Consider the following 17395-nt stretch of genomic DNA (forward strand, 5'->3'; position numbering starts at 1 on the left):
TCTATACATTATACAGGGGCCGGTCACTGATTTATCTATACATTATACAGGGGCCGGTCACTGATATAACTATACATTATACAGGGGCCGGTCACTGATTTATCTATACATTATACAGGGGACCGGTCACTGATTTATCTATACATTATACAGGGGGCCGGTCACTGATTTATCTATACATTATACACTCCCTGGGGTTGACCCTTTATGATACACGGTGAAGACAGGGGGAAGGGCCAGATGTTTTGTCCCTTTATAGTCTGTATCCGTTGCCCTCACACCCCAGGAGCTTCCCGTCCCTCCTCGTGCACCTGGACACCTGAGTGCTGTAAAGTGATCCCTCCCCCTCCTCCCCCCTCCTAACCCCAGGCAGATCTGCAGATTCCAGCATTGGCTCCGGCGGGGGCTCTCGATTCGGAGCTCGCAGACCCTCCTGCTGTCCCAAACCCCACGCGTTCAACGAACGGAAACCTCCCGGCATCTGCTGCTCCCTGTAACCCAGGGTGAGTACCGGATCTCCCTGTAACCCGGGCTGAGTACCGGATCTCCCTGTAACCCGGGGTGAGTACCGGATCTCCCTGTAACCTGCGCTGAGTACCGGATCTCCCTGTAACCCGGGGTGAGTACCGGATCTCCCTGTAACCCGCGCTGAGTACCGGATCTCCCTGTAACCCGCGCTGAGTACCGGATCTCCCTGTAACCCGCGCTGAGTACCGGATCTCCCTGTAACCCGCGCTGAGTACCGGATCTCCCTGTAACCCGCGCTGAGTACCGGATCTCCCTGTAACCCGCGCTGAGTACCGGATCTCCCTGTAACCCGCGCTGAGTACCGGATCTCCCTGTAACCCGCGCTGAGTACCGGATCTCCCTGTAACCTGGGGTGAGTACCGGATCTCCCTGTAACCCGCGCTGAGTACCGGATCTCCCTGTAACCCGCGCTGAGTACCGGATCTCCCTGTAACCCGCGCTGAGTACCGGATCTCCCTGTAACCCGCGCTGAGTACCGGATCTCCCTGTAACCCGCGCTGAGTACCGGATCTCCCTGTAACCCGGGGTGAGTACCGGATCTCCCTGTAACCCGGGGTGAGTACCGGATCTCCCTGTAACCCGGGGGTGAGTACCGGATCTCCCTGTAACCCGCGCTGAGTACCGGATCTCCCTGTAACCCGCGCTGAGTACCGGATCTCCCTGTAACCCGCGCTGAGTACCGGATCTCCCTGTAACCCGCGCTGAGTACCGGATCTCCCTGTAACCCACGCTGAGTACCGGATCTCCCTGTAACCCGGGGTGAGTACCGGATCTCCCTGTAACCCGCGCTGAGTACCGGATCTCCCTGTAACCCGGGCTGAGTACCGGATCTCCCTGTAACCCGCACTGAGTACCGGATCTCCCTGTAACCCACGCTGAGTACCGGATCTCCCTGTAACCCACGCTGAGTACCGGATCTCCCTGTAACCCGCGCTGAGTACCGGATCTCCCTGTAACCCGGGCTGAGTACCGGATCTCCCTGTAACCCGCACTGAGTACCGGATCTCCCTGTATTCCCGGGACGGAGTGCAGAGAGTAAAGTCCTCTTTCAGGGTGACGCGTATTTTTGGGGTTAAATCCCAGTATTTAGCGTTTATCTCACTGATTGTGAAGTCTCAGTTGGCTCTGTTTGCACCGGTTAATGATTTATGTAGCGCCATCCTATTCTGCGGCGCTGTACAATAGCCAATTCCCGTATTTCTGCTGCCCAGCTGAGATGGGAGGCAGAGCAGATTAGAAATAATTTCATAAACACAATATTTAGATTGTAAGGAAACTTCTGATTCGTTAAAACGTTTTGCTAATGATTTTATAACGACAGAGTTTCTCCGTGTTTAAGTCGTTCCCCTCCCCCAGTTTATCGGTTCAGGACGTGGCCCCCACTGCCCGGATCCAACAAACTTTACAACAAAGGGATCGTTTTTCATTAATTTATTAATTTTCATTAACGATAATATTTGGTCGTCTGGGATTTCCTCTGAAATGCCCCCTGTACATTACAGAGAGAGTGGTAGATAAGCGGAACAGCCTCCCAGCAGAGGTGGTAGAGGGTAATACAGTGAGGGGATTAAACACGCATGGGATAGACATACGGCTCCTGAATCTAAGACGAGACCAACGACTGATTAAGGTTTGAGTCTTTACAGCAGGAGAAACGGGCGACTAGACGGGGGCCGGATGGGGCCGATCTGCCGGCAGGTTCTTGGTTTCTATATACAGAATTGCTGTTATTTTTAAATATTTTATAAATGTATTTTAATTGATAGATATTTAGATATTTCACTTATATTGAACTTTTTGCTGCTTTAAAAGTCCCCCAAAAACATCATTTATGAAAATTCCAAACATCTTTTTATTAAAACTATTTCTTTTATATCAAGTATATAATATATTTTTATAGTGTGTATATATTTTGAATTTGTATAAATACAGACGATACGCTTTTACCTCCAAATATTTGCTCGGTTTCTTTCCCAAAGTTTCCATTTTTTTATGGATTTTCTATAACCCTGTTTTTGTTTAAAAAAAAACCCAAATGATTTTGTTTCTGGGAGCCAAAAAGCTTATTTTTTCTCTTAACGAGCCCCTCATTCTTCGTAATACAAAAAACCCCGTAATTCTATGTTTATTCATATAGCGCCGGCAGATTCCGTGGCGCTGTTACAATAGGGAAGAGGAGAATATTTAATAACATTAACACTGCGGCAGAAGGAGGGGGGCTGCTCTTTGGAGCTTACAATCTATGAGGGAGAAACCCCCAGAGCGGGGCCAGAGGGGCCAATCTGCGCATATTGCCTACAAATTGTCCCCCACAAGGTGGGATTGGGGGTTTATTCACTAAAACCTGAGTTTCCAGGAGAATTTCTGCTGCCTTCATTCACTTTTGCAATGAGAGCTGCAGTGGCCCTGCATACTGTATAGATCAATATATCTCAATATTTTTACCCAGGAATCCCCCTCCCCCGGCTCACAGGTTGGGTTATAAAAGTAACTCTGATAGACCTAATTTTTTGTTTATTTATTAGATTTTTTGACATTTTTACCCGTTGCGTAGATTTCTGCCCAATGGCTGAGACCGCAGCGATCACACAAACCCCGGTGACCCCCAGCGCGCTCCGACGATGGGGGGGGGCTGTGTTTTTAGACATTTTTCTAACGTCCTTCCCGGTGACCTTTCCAAAGCTCCCTGACCTTCATCCCTGACCGTTACCTGTGCCTGACCCCCGTGCCAATCATCCTGTCTTTTTCTAAAGAGTCCTTATTGTTTTGTGTTTTCCCTTGGGCCGTTTAACCCAAAGATCACCAGAACCCCTCTGATTAGGGTGGGTTTTGCGGCCGTGGGCTACTGAGTCTTTAACCCCTTCACGATCTGGGATATCCAATATCATCTCTTCTCCCCCTGGCAGATGGTCTCAAAATCCCCCCCAAAATAGTTGTTAAGAGGTCTCACCGCGTGTCTCACGTGCTGCCTCTCCTGTTATTAACGCGCAGCGCTGCGGAATATGATGGCGCTATAAATAATAATAAATAATAATGATAAATAATAAATAATAATGATAAATAATAATAAATAATAATGATAAATAATAATGATAAATAATAATGATAAATAATAATGATAAATAATAATGATAAATAATAATAATAAATAATAATGATAAATAATAATGATAAATAATAATGATAAATAATAATGATAAATAATTATTCATTGCATGCTACATTTTTTAAGGAGTCGCTGTTATGTCTGCAGGTAGCGTAATATTTGCCCCAAGACCTTTTCAGCCATTTTACCCGATCCTCCCAAATTTATGGCGCCCCTGTCTTTTAATTATTCCCTTTTCTCAGATTCCTCCAGCCGGCGGCCCCCATCCGGCCCCCGTCTAGTCGCCGTTTCTCCTGCTGTAAAGACTCAAACCTTAATCAGTCGTTGGTCTCGTCTTAGATTCAGGAGCCGTATGTCTATCCCATGCATGTTTAATACCCTCGCTGTATTACCCTCTACCACCTCTGCTGCCCTATTAACTCTGTAACTTCCATTCTGTTCTCTGAGGGGTGATAATATTGTAAGTATTTCCCGATACGTTTTGTTCCATGTTTCACCTGCAGCGATGCGATGTTATAACGTCTGAATTACAAAGAAAAAGTGTTTTTTATGATTGATGGATAATAGTTTTTTTTCACGGTTGTGCATGCTGGATGAATGATGGATGAGGAGGCTTTCATTATGTCTCGGATGATGGGAGTTGTACGTGGTGGGGGGGCTCGGCTCCATGTTTGTTAAAGGTGGGCAGGTGTTGTCTGTCTGTCTGTAACAGGTTAATGAGCTGTGACCGGGGCCTCTAGTAACGTAACCCCCCTCCGGGGTATTTAATTATTATCACAGAGACAGGAGAGGGAAGGGCTTTGTTTCTGTGATTACAAAAAAACTTACAGCAGAACGTCCACTTTTTTATTTGTTTTTTCAGAAATATTTCTCTGTTTTCTTTTTTTTACCCCAGTTGTAGTTTTTGCCCCCATAATTTAAAAGTTTTCAGGCAGCTGCATATCAGCCGTTTGTATGATTCTCGCTCTGTTATCTGACCCCCAATCTACTAAACCCCCCCGACTCCTTATCATACTGCCTGTGGGGGCAATAGAATGGCTCAGTTTTTATCACTGACACTGTGACTGATGAAAGTCTATGGAGGAACGGACTTCATTAGCATCGCCATAAAGCGTCAGCTCAGTGTGGTGTTTGAGCCGGGAAACTCGCCCGAAATATCACATGACTGACAGCAACGGCGGCTCCAGGTCTGCAGATAAAGGGGGTTATCAGGACAAAATGAGATAAAACACTAAATGTTGTTACTGAGTTGTTGTCAACCCCCCCCCCCCCCCCCCCCCCCCGGACACAGCTTTGTGTTACCTGCTGAGCTCTCGGGAGGTTTGGCGACGGGGCTAATATTTGCCCTGATCCTTGTGGCCTCTGCCAAGACGTACCGTATTTATCCTATAATTGGGGCACTGTGGCCACGATTGTTTACAAAATATCAACAGCGACAGAAAACCCACAAAGCTCCCTTTCTGCTGAGAAATAAATCCGTCCCGCGCTTTTTTATTAGAAATTGGTTTTTTTAGGGTGGAAAACGGCAACTGGTTTAAAAAAATAAATTCTTAAAACCTGATAGGAGTCGTAAAGTAAATATGACGACGGCGAATGAGGTTATTTTATTGATTCTTCTTGTTGTTATTATTAGAAATGTTGTTTTTATTGTTATTTTTATTGATGTTGTTTTCATTTTTAGTATTCTTGTAGTTATTGTTATTATTATTATAAATGTTGTTTTTATTGTTGTTGTTATTATGTTGCTCTATAGTGATGTCACAATAAAGAGACAGAGTCAGAAAATGTATACTTTTTTAACTCTTTACTTTCCAGGTCCTGCACCTACATATCTTCTCCTATGAATTATAGATTTGCTGAGTTTACAGATTTCCTTTAAATTGAAATGAAAAATTCTCGTGTATTTTGCATTAAAGTGAAATGATTTTTGGGTTCTTCTTCTTCCCAGATCCGCTGTGAGAATGAGAATGGGAATGAGAATGGGAATGAGAATGGGAATGGGAATGGGAATGAGCGTCTATCTGTCCCTCGCGTTCCTCGCCTCGCAGGGTGAGTACGAGATGTTTTCTGAATGTCCGTCGATTTAATGCCGTTATTGGCGTGTGGCAATCTCGCGTGTCACACGCGTGTTCGGTAACGCTGTCTCATCGCGTGTCTTGCAGCGTTACGATGTCTTTCTCTTCAAGAACTCCACGTCGGTCCGGAAATTACCGCCAAGATCTCTGCAGCCGGGCAAAGTAAGGCAATGGGGGTGTAACGGCACCGGGCGCGTAGACACAGAACCTGCCGGCCGCTCGGCCCCATTCGGCCCGGCTCTTTAGAATCTGCATGATGGGCCATTAAAGGGTTAATATTTAAATCGGTTAGAGCTCCTTTCGTCTAATTCTTGGGACGCGATCATACATTGGAAGCCCGGGTTCTTCGCTATAAGGCTGTTCTGCCGCCGCCGCGAGTACTCGAGGGCCGGTAATTAGCGGGACGCGCTGGCGCAGGTTGCTATGACTGCGGGGTTTTACCAGCCTCCGCCTGGGGCAAAAAAAAATAAATCTTTAAACCATAAAACGTAAATTATTTTAAGTCGGAACAGGATTCCAAGCCTCGGAAAATCATTTAAATCACGCAAACTATTTGTTAAATAACTCAAATCTGAGGCGTCTTTTTAACCTCGTATCTGCTGGAAAGAACTGAAACCGCGTAACTTACCAGAATTAGATTTTATTTAATATATTATTAAGATTTTTTATAAAAACATCATTTTTTGGAGTATATATGCCGGAATCCACCAACTTGGTTATGTTCTTTATAAGCTATGTGGCTTTATTTCTGTCTCTTTTTTTACCCACTTAAGAGACAAAGCCAACAGATCGGCCCCCATTCGGCCCCCGTCTAGTCGCCCGTCTCTCCTGCTGTTACGACTCAAACCTTAATCAGTCGTTGGTCTCGTCTTAGATTCAGGAGCTGTATGTCTATCCCATGCATGTTTAATCCCCTCACTGTATTACCCTCTACCACCTCTGCTGGGAGGCTCTTCTACTTATCTACTGCTCTCTTCCTCTGACCCTCTAGTATTAGATTCTGGTCTCTTGTTGTAACTTTTCTCGCCTCTCTCTCTTTTCTCTCCCCGGATCTATCCTCTGTAAAGTACGGAAATCTTGGGGTTTCTATATTAAGGATTGTCCCGTTGTTATTGTTTTTGTCCCGTTTGCCTCCTCGGCAGGGATGCGGTGCTCGGCTGCGCTCGACGTCCTCATTCTTCTGGATGGATCTAATAGCGTCGGTAAAGGGAGTTTCGAGAGATCCAAACACTTTGCGTCGCGTCTCTGCGATGTGCTGGACGTCGGGGGGAATCAGGTCAGTGAATAAAAGTCTCCCCCAGCTAGAGGGGGATTCTACACGTCCCACTCGCTATGTCATATGCGCCAGGTGTCCCTGTTCAGTTTATTCAGTCCCTCAATGCCCCTCTTTTCTAGGAGGTGAGAATGTTTGCTGGGTATGAGGGGATCGCAGGGTTCTACGGCCCTAAAAGGCCCGATAATGTGTATAGAAACAGCAGGGAACGGCTTTATAAATTAAACGGGGTAAATAAACCTCATTATTCTTCTTCTTAATACACAAATAGCCACGCCTCTAACCACACCCCCTAAAACAAAATGTACCCCTAAAGTTACAGGGATCTGCATCCCAGCCGACGCAATTCAATTTCAGCCGCCGCTATTTCTAGAGCCGGCGGAGACTGCGGGAAAAGCCCCCGGAAATCGCGGATATAATCGGAGTTCAGGGTTTATGGAGCAGTAAATAGAGATGAAGAATTAACATTCCTCGGCTAATCCGCGAGCGACGGGGACTCGAACGCCCGCGGAGGCCGCTTCTGCTGCAAATGGGGGCGATCGGCGTTCTACTAATTACTGAAAGGAATTTAAGGGCGGAACGTGTGCCGTGTAAGCTCTGCCGCTGCCAAATGCCCCCACGGGGGGGTACAGGGCCTGCCAAATGCCCCAACGGGGGGTACAGGGCCTGCCAAATGCCCCAACGGGGGGGGGGTACAGGGCCTGCCAAATGCCCCCATTCTGGCCTCCGTAATAAAACAAAGCAGGGATCGGGACGGAGCGTTGTGTTCTGTTTTTTTAATTGTGGCCCCTGATGCACCCCCTAGTATCCGGTTTTTGCCCCAGTCTCAGGGGGATGGGGCAGGTTCTTGGGGTCACACAGTCTGGAACCAACTCCTATCCTATCCTCCCCCCCCCCGCTGGGATCATATATTAGACCCTCAGTTTGTGCTTTTGCGCCCATGTTATGGTTGATATCCCTGCTTGAATGCAGGTGACTCATATGTTTCCTTAAATAATGACGAGTCAGGGTCTCCATGACGACCGGCATTAAAGTCATTCGGGTAACACGTCTGGAGAATCAAGACATAGAATCTTCACAATGGGATTTAAAGGGTTAATATTTCTAGGGGAGGGGGCGCTCATTAGGAAAGTTCCCAGGTATGCTTATAAATAAATACCATCTTCCCTGCAGCATTAGAGAAAGTCCTGGGAGCCATGATGTATTTTCATGTGCTGATGCCAGATTTGGGGGATTACGTATAAGGAGCTATTTTGGTTCAGATTTAAATTCTTATCGCCGTAGCAACCAGCACACCTTTCCCGCCGTTATTTTTTTTTCTTCTTTTTGTTGCTATGGTGATAACACCACTTCCCAAACCTTGCAGCCCCGATAACACCCTTGCTGTGCTCTGTCGCGCAGGTCCGGGTCGGGGTCGTCCAGTACAGCTCCGCACCCCAGCTGGAGCTGCGCCTGGACTCCGGACTCAGCAGAGAAGACGTCAAAGAGAAAATCCGGGCCGTGACGTTTAAGTGAGGCCATTTCTGTCATTTATTATCGGAATAAACCCCGTTCTGCAGATCGTGCCCCGTCACCAACGCCTTCTTTTGCCTTGTTGCCCCAGGGGCGGCAGCACGGAGACCGGGCTGGCTTTGAAGTATATTTTACGGAAGGGATTCCCCGGCGGACGGAACTCCTCGGCCCCCAAAGTCCTGGTCATTCTCTCCGACGGGAAGTCCCAGGGGAGCCTCGCCGGCCCCGCCGCCCAGATCAAGGACAGAAATATCAAAGTCTTCGCTGTGGGGGTGAAGTTTCCAAGGTAACAAACATTCGCTATTTCATGATGATGTCATAAGTGAGCGGTTACACGGCCGATGACCTGATTGGATGAGATGAAACGGGTTCCTTCTATAACATATTCTAGTGCAACATTCAAAAAAAAAATCATCTTATCGTCATAGCAACCAATGGAACGTTCCTGTTATAGATCAGCCCCAGAACGCTGCTACATTTATTTATTTATTTATTTATTTATTGCTATATTTGTAGGGGTAAAAATGGTGCAGTTGGGGTTTTTTACCCTCATTAGGGGTTCTCAGAGATATACAGCGGGGGGGTATTTTAATATATTGACAATGAGGGCGTCTCTGGGGCAAAAATACTAAAAAGCACAATCCTAGGGTTTATTAATAAAAGTAAAAAATACAAGGTGCCCGGAACCTTCCGATATCATAAAGGGTTTAATAAAGTGCGAGATTTGGATACCGGGACGAAATGGCATGAAAAGAAAGATGGGGAAAGTGGTAGGGTAGTAGTGGGTGGCTGGAACGGTTTCCCAGTGAGAGTGGGAAGCCCAAATGCCTCCCCACCTGTGTGCCTGATTCCTGTTTATCGCCCGGTAGGTGGGAAGAGCTCCATGCTTTGGCCAGCAGTCCGTCAGAGGAACACGTCATGTTTGCTGAACACGTGGACGACGGGGTTAACGGCGTGGCCAGCACCTTGTCCAATTCCTCTCTCTGCTCCGCCGCCCCGCCAGGTACGCCTCGCCGCTCGATTTAATGGGCAGCGTCCCTCAATAATCACTATTTAGGTGAAATCCAAGCGGTGTCTGGGCTGAGGTCGGAGGCAGCCTGTGGCAGATCCAGCATTATCTACTTAATGTCTTGTCCTGATATTCTTTCCTTTCTCCCTCCCCTCCCCCACCCTTACAAAGTCTGCCTGAACCAGCAACTTAAAAATAGGGGAGATATAACTCAATGGGGAGGAATAATGCTGCAGAGCGGGGCGTTACGCCGGCTGCTCCCGGGCTACATACATGTTTCTCCTGCATTATTAGGCTGCGACGTCCGCTCCTTCCCGTGTACTCGCAAGACCTTGGAGACCGTGAAAGAACTGGCCGGGAATTACATGTGCTGGAGGGGCTCCCCGGGGCCGAGCAGCGTCTTCGCCAGACGCTGCCCTTTTTACAGGTGGGTTTTATTGAAATTTCGCCGTTTTGGGGGGGGGTGAATTTTTCCGAGATAGACCCGGGGGAGAGGGCCAAGCATGGAGGGACGAAGTAGAGGGGAGAAGTAGAGGGGAGAGGTCCCGGTATAGAAGCAGGACGGGGGCCGGGCTGGACGCAGGGCGAAGGATCCATAACCTCTGTCTGTTCTTTTAAAGCTGGAAACGTTTCTTCACCAACCACCAGACCCGGTGCCACCGAACCGTCTGTCCAGGTAACGGGGGGGGGGGGTTTTGCCAAATAACCATGAATTTGTCCGTCTCACCCACCTGAACTCTGATTTTATTGCTTTCTCATGCATCTTTAATCCCCTCGCTGTATTACCCTCTACCACCTCTGCTGGGAGGCTGTTCCACTTATCTACCACCCTCTCGGTATCCAAACGTTGTGGCCGAACAATCAGAAAGAAATCACTTTGGCATCTAATGTTCTTAGAACTCTTGTTTTATGACTTCATAGATTAACAGTTCAGGTTAATCTCATAAAAAGGCAGAAGAAATGGGTTTTCGGGGCTATATTGTGAATAATGTACGTTCCTTGTTCCCAGATCCCTGCGACTCCCAGCCATGCAAGAACGGCGGCTCCTGCATCCCGGACGGACAGGACCGGTACCACTGCGTCTGCCCCGCTGGGTTTGGAGGAGAGCTGGAATGTGGTGAGTGCTCTTCACCGAGTTCACTCACTTTAAATGATAAATACGGCCCCTGAGTCAATGCGCTGCTTCCACCTGAGACGAGGCGCTTCATAGACCGGGGGGTTTAATATTGGGGCAAGTTTCATGGAAATGTGGCCTCCAGATACAGGGGTAGTTTTGTCTCTCGCTCCTCGTGGTTTTGGCCGGAATCCTGTTCAATATCTTTGTCTTCAGAGCGAGTGACTAGGAACCGAGACACGTGACGGTTGTCACCACCTGGATACTTTAGTTGCTCTTCTTGATCCGGAAACAACGTTTCTTCTGTTCTTTGTGTTTCAGCCCCGAAGCTGAGTCTGGAATGTAACATCGACCTCCTCTTCTTGGTGGACAGCTCAGACACATCTTCTCTGGAGGGTTTCATGCGCCACAAATCCTTCCTGAAACGTTTTGTCCAAGCCGCGCTCTCCGACGACTCTCCGGTGAACGTGGGAATCGCTCAGTACAGCAACGAGGTCCGCTCCGTGGTCAAAGTCGGCGAATACCAGAACGTCTCAGAACTCCTGAAGCTCGTAGATGAAATGCGTTTTATGGGAGGCGACCTCTTCACCGGCAGAGCCCTCCGCTACGTTACACGGCATGGGTTTAAAAGCACCCCGGCCTACGCGGACATCCGAGATGATCTTCCACGGGTCGTGGTCCTTCTGACCGGCTCCACGTCGCGGGACTCCGTTACAGAGGCTGCAGAATACGCCAGGGACCACGAGCTCTTCCTCATCGGAGTGGCAACCGACTCGTCCAAGGAAGAAACGTCCGAGATCGTAGGGAACCCTCAGCAAGTTCTCACCTATTCCAACCCCCAGCAACTGTTCAACCAGCTGCCTCTGCTTCAGAAGAAGATCTGTAGTGTCGACGTTCAAGGTATTATTTTAGACACATTGTATCCGCTACATGAGCTATCCAGACGAGATAGGCCTGACTCCAGAAACCGTCCCACCAAGACTAAGCACACGACCCATGAATAATGTTATATAATCCTAATAGTAACATCTAATGCCTCTTCTGCCCCTTCATTTCACCACCCCAAGCCCTGCCCCCAACATGCATTCCGATTATATAGGAGTCGGTTGGTCTCCTGCATGGAGAAGTCCTCCACCGCTCTCCAGCATCTGCAATGCCTTCTACATCACAAGTGCCTAAATTTACCCCAAAATCAGACGGGCGCGTTATGTATGAAGGGTAAGAAGCCATTGTCTTCCAATCATTCTGTTTCTTTCTATAGGTTGCCAGGGACAGCCGTTGGATCTCGTCTTCGCGTTGGATGCCTCTTCTGCGGTTGGACCGGAGAATTTTAACCGAATGAGGGACTTTGTCAAAATGGTGGCCCTCCAGTTTGACATTAACCGGGACGTCGCCCAGATAGGTCTCGTTACCTACAGCAGCCGCCCCCAGACTATTTTTGGGCTGGACGCTCACGAAAAAAGCTCGAGCCTCCTGGGCGCCGTTAATCAAGCTTCGTACGCCGGAGGATCGGCCTCCATGGGAAACGCTTTGCTGCACGTCTCCAAGGAGGTGATGACCATCCAGAAAGGAGCGCGGCCGGGGGTGAACAAGGCTGTGGTCGTCATCTCCGACGGAAAGGGGGCTGAAGATGCCGCGGTCCCTGCCCAGAAGCTGCGGGAAAATGGCGTACGGGTTTTCGCCATCGGGGTCGGAAACGTCCAGAAAAACCCTCTGCTCCGGATCACCGGCTCCAGCAAGTTCTTGACCATCATTCCTTCTTTTGATGCTCTCGGTCACTATGACAACGACCTGGTCCAGAGCGTGTGCGAAGGTGAATATTCCTATAGGTTACATAGATTAATTGGCCACAAAGACTCCTCCCATCACCCTGGGCCGTATTTATACGTCGGGGGGTCCTGGACTGAAACATGGGTTCTCTTGGTGCAATAGATGTTTTTGGGACAGTTTTTATTATCTAATACACAGCAGGAGGAGAAATCATTGCGTCGATATGGGGGGGGGGCAGCCCCATATAGTGAGACCCCCAGCTCTGCTAAACTGCAGCAGCAGCAACATTAAAAAACATTGTAAACTTTATAGAATAATGAAGCAAATACTGCTTAACTTATCTTAAAACAAGCCAGAACCATTTAATAAAACGCTCTGATTTACTGAGAGGGTGACAGATAAGTGGAACAGCCTTCCAGCAGAGGTGGTAGAGGGTAATACAGCGAGGGTATTAAACATGCATGGGATAGACATACGGCTCCTGAATCTAAGACGAGACCAACGACTGATTAAGGTTTGAGTCGTTACAGCAGGAGAAACAGGCAGACCGGATGGGGCCGACCTGCCGGAAGGTTCTGTTTCTATTAATGGCATTTTTAAGTGATCCGCTTTAAATCATAACGAAGCCGTCACGGTGCAATAACCCCCAGTCTGTTCACCGATAGATGGAGTTATAAAGTATTTATAACGTTACATAGCGAGGGGACCCTGCCAGCTGTGTTTAGAGACGCCGGCTCCCTCCCCCGCAATCAATCCTTTTCTCCCATTACTCGCGTTTGGATTTTCTGATGGTTTCTCCGTCTTCCTGCGGACAGATCCCGGGGATCACGGAAAGAAGAGATCACGGAGAAAACCTTTAGAGTAACTTTATAGCCAAACCAACGGAGACTAAGTTACTCCGTCCATTTTCTGCTTAAAAGAGATTTAAAACCCGCGTCAGAAGAATAAAGTGGATAAATGTTTCTGTTGCGAACCAAAGGGCGTAAAAACTGTTTAAATCTTATTTTCAGGCCATTAAACAATTTTGGAGGTTTGTAATTATAAAACACGTTAGAAAGATTGTTAAGGCTTTTAAATAAGCGGCCAATCAGAACGCGGGAAGTTTGTTCCATCGTGTTACTGTAACGAGTGCACGGCGGTCTGCGCTCCGCGGATTCGCGTTCCGGCTCTTATCCTGAAGAAGGGAATCCCCGGCTTTACGCGGGATGCTCGGTGCTGGAACCCGTACGTATTGGGCTCTTCCTCACCATGTGTGGCCCCTGCTGGCCCCATATGAATTCATTTGTCTTGTGTTACATTTCAGAAGCCAAATCCCCGGTGAATCTGTGCAAACCCAACCCGTGCATGAACGACGGGGAGTGCGTCCTGCGGCGCGGGAGCTACCGGTGCGAGTGCCGCGGGTGGGAGGGCCCCCACTGCGAGAACCGTGAGTGCGGCCGAGACGCTCCTTTAACTGGGGCATACGAGACAAGACCGTCTACAATATTCTAAAACCCTTCATAGTTTTATTTAAAGTTGTATTTTCTACATTTATTCAGATTTATATTTCCAGCTCTGGCGTTCACCAAACCCAGAGCCGCGGCATTTCATGCAAATTCCCCTCCGTTTCCCATGATCCCTCAGTGCAGGCGGTATCGGAATCCTGCCTTCAGCACGAGCAGGAAGTTGGAAGCCGCTTCCTGTTCTCTCCCAGCGTTGTTTTAGCGGACGGCGCATGAGCCCACTGGGTGCTTTTTGGAGCGTTACTCACCCCGATGCGCCTTTTTTTCACCCCCTATCATGCAGTCTAGAGAATTCCCGCTAATGTATAAACACGCTGCGGGTTATTAAGGTAACTGTTATTGGCTCGGGTGTTGCAGTCGTCATGGTTTTTATATATTTTACTCTAGGAATATCGAGAGGGGACACCCCGCTACCGCTGCGCCAACAGGGAAGAAGCCGCCAGACGAGGAACTCCGGCGCTCCTCACGGAATTGAAGACGTTCTCACGGGAGGATCCTTAAGGAGGGCAACGTCCTGACGCGTCGGCAGCGAGACCCACAAATACCGCCCGCTTCGCCTGTGAATAGCGGACCGGAGGCGACAAAAAAGTGATTTCATTTCGGGTCGTATTTGTGTAAAATCAGGTGACTCAAAAAACTCTTAAAAAAACTTCCACTGGAACACGAGACGGAAAGTTACATCCACTCGCTGACATCACAACGCAAGCAGAACACGAGGCGGAGAGTTACATCCACTCGCTGACATCACAATGCAAGCAGAGCACGAGGCGGAGAGTTACATCCACTCGCTGACATCACAATGCAAGCAGAGCACGAGACGGAAAGTTACATCCGCTCGCTGACATCACAACGCAAGCGATGGCCCCCTTCCTGACATGATGTTACTGGCTGCAGATTTTTTTCAACCAAAGTGCCACATCCTCTAGGGAAGATCATTCAGGGAGGAAAAATATCCCTAGGGGTAATTTTTTATTTAAAAAAATAAAATAACATTTTTAAAAATGAAAATATATTCACAGAACTCCGCTCCCCAGCAAACCCACAGGCGAGTCACTTTCCCAGCGATGATATCATTATGTATCTTTAGATTGTAAGCTCTGGGTAACAGGGTCGTGCGCGCCTTCGGCTTTCCCTGCCCCCGATTATTTTTTTCTGGGTTCAGAATTGAAGTCTTTCTTCAATGAATTTAAAATGAATAGAAGTCGCTGGGAATTTTATCGGGTCGCTTTAAACCATTTCTCCCGCTTGTCCTCGGTAAGCGATCCGTTACATTGTGTTTGGATGTAATTTGACGGATTGTTTACCGTATTTACAAACATAGTTGGTGGGATTCCCACGCTGATCACGCCGAGCCGACAGCCGACCTTTGCCCTTTGCTCATGTGTATGCACAGGATATAATAAACAGCCATATCTAGAATAGTATGAAGTATGCCGTGTTTAGGACCCTTCTATGTTTATTGTGTGACCCCCATATTTAAATATTCTGTATATGTGTTAATAATGTAACTAAAGCACAAGGATTACAGTGTTTTACCCTTTATTTTATTTGTACCCCAAAAAAATTATATATTTCATATAATAAACCATAATATGAAACGGGTTCAGCCTCCTGCACAGTATGTTAAATCCTCACCACGGGGTCCGGGGGGGGACTGGGCAGATTCTCAGGGTTTTTACCCCAATTTCTGGGTTTTGGGGTGAATGATCAGATTTCTACCACAGCCTTGGGGTGAAGGGGCAGATTCTGGGGTCACGCAGTCTGGAATCCTTCATATTCTCCTCTGAGCTAATGATATCTGAACATCCTGATTGGTGCTTTTCTCCCTGCGACATCACAGCTGCAATCCCTGCTTTAACACAGGTGACTTAATTTAGAATATCTTTACCTCCTGACAAGTCACGGTTTCCATAAGGGCCGCTATAAGAACCATTTAGCTGCCTCCATTAGTGAGTCGCTGCAGTAGGGTCTGTGTGAGGAGCTATTATAGGGTTAATATTTAAAGATTATGGGAAACCTACTGTCCAGCTGCCAAAAATAAAAAGAACAAAAAAAAATTACTAAAACGTATATATATAAACTAAAAAGGTACATTTAGCACCTCCCTATCAGGAAGCCCCACCAATCATCATCACGAAGGTGAGCAAGTTGGTTAATTATAGTTTTGCGTATATTTAAGGTAAGGAAATAGAGACCAAGTATTAGACCAAGAAAATAATGGGGTTCTCGGTTAAAGTTAATACTTCTTATTGGGCCGACATAGAAAAACATGTGAAGTTACATGAACTTTTGAGACCTCAGAGGTCTCTTCTTCAGCTGTGTTTATTTAGCCCAAAAAGGGTTTTTTCCCCTCCATTCATCTGTTTGCAAAGGGTTAATAAAAATAGCAATCTAACGTGAACGGCGTTATTTCACATATTTTTTTTCTTTGCTACAGGTGACCTAATATTTAAAATGTAAGCTCTGTGGTCACGTTCTATGTTCACTCGCTGCTGCCACACAGTGGCCACAATGAATATTGCAGAAGACATTCAGATCAATCGGTTTGCCAAAAGGAGTGACTTTTACAGGAAAATAAAAGCATCATTTCTGAGGATAAAACAGAATCCGCCGGTCCGATTTATGGCAATTTATATTTAAATTTCAATAGAAATTAAATTCCTTCCTGAAGATCGGCACTGCTAATAATTTGTGATAATTTAATATTTATTCATAATGGCGACTGTATCCGATACTAAAAAAGACATTAATATTGGGCACGATAAAACTGGGAGGGGCTAAAATTTAGCCACACTCAAGCTGATGTTCTTACCAGAATAATTATACTTATTTTTCTATAATATGAACTTTATATGAAGAAAACAAAATATTTGTTAAATTCATAAAAAATTATTTTTATTAATTATGTTAAAGCCTCGGAAAGCAAAGGCTTCCGCTAAAAGGAGTGGGGGAGGGGTGAAGCATTGTGGGATTTGTAGTCCGCAGCGAACAGAACGCTCTGTGATCCTCCCTCATCCACAGAAAATGCTTGGCAAAAAATCTCTCCAACTTCTTACATTTTGGAAAATTTACCTTTTAAATTTTTAATTTCTTAAATAAAACACATTTTAAATGGAGACGATAAACCGCGGAGACGGAGACAAGATGAAAATTGATTGTTTACTTCATGGCGAATTAAATTAACGTCTTAGGAGTGATTCCCTAGTTTAAGGTGCAGTCCCAATAACAGAATGTAAAACGTAAATGTTTTTACCCTTCTTTGCAAAACATTTTTTTTAATGTTCCCTGGAACCCAAACTGATAAATTGATTCATTTTAATAATAAAAATCATTTAAAGATCATTGTCCTCTACCATGTCCTCCGCACGGCCTCTTCCTTTTATAAATATAAATATGAGGAAATATAAATTTAGAAAACTCTGCAGCCAATGATATGTTAGAAGGATAGAGAACTCAGATCTGTAAGAGGGTGGTGGATAAGTGGAACAGCCTCCCAGAAGAAGTGG

General features: G+C 46.7%; 1 protein-coding gene across 1 annotated transcript; it reads left to right on the forward strand.

Moving 5' to 3' along the window:
* The first annotated feature begins 1048 nt into the window (after positions 1-1048).
* On the forward strand, positions 1049-14737 carry VWA2 (von Willebrand factor A domain containing 2). The gene is made up of 14 exons (XM_053451226.1): positions 1049-1083; positions 5601-5683; positions 5797-5871; positions 6852-6985; positions 8384-8493; positions 8586-8780; positions 9364-9497; positions 9798-9930; positions 10124-10179; positions 10513-10620; positions 10939-11517; positions 11879-12430; positions 13691-13813; positions 14277-14737. The coding sequence occupies exons 2-14, from the start codon at positions 5602-5604 to the stop codon at positions 14405-14407; spliced, it is 2412 nt and encodes an 803-aa protein (XP_053307201.1). The 5' UTR covers positions 1049-1083; position 5601; the 3' UTR covers positions 14408-14737.
* Positions 14738-17395: the final 2658 nt, after the last annotated feature.

This window comes from Spea bombifrons, chromosome 11, assembly GCF_027358695.1.
Source record: "Spea bombifrons isolate aSpeBom1 chromosome 11, aSpeBom1.2.pri, whole genome shotgun sequence".
NCBI lineage: Eukaryota > Metazoa > Chordata > Amphibia > Anura > Pelobatidae > Spea > Spea bombifrons.

Bases quoted from the DNA above. Each gene is read 5' to 3' on its own strand.
- VWA2 (XM_053451226.1), top strand. From the start codon at position 5,602: ATGGGAATGAGAATGGGAATGAGAATGGGAATGGGAATGGGAATGAGC. The intron at 5,684-5,796 runs GTGAGTACGAGA...CGTGTCTTGCAG, and splicing joins CGCGTTCCTCGCCTCGCAGG to CGTTACGATGTCTTTCTCTT. The intron at 12,431-13,690 runs GTGAATATTCCT...GTTACATTTCAG, and splicing joins GGTCCAGAGCGTGTGCGAAG to AAGCCAAATCCCCGGTGAAT.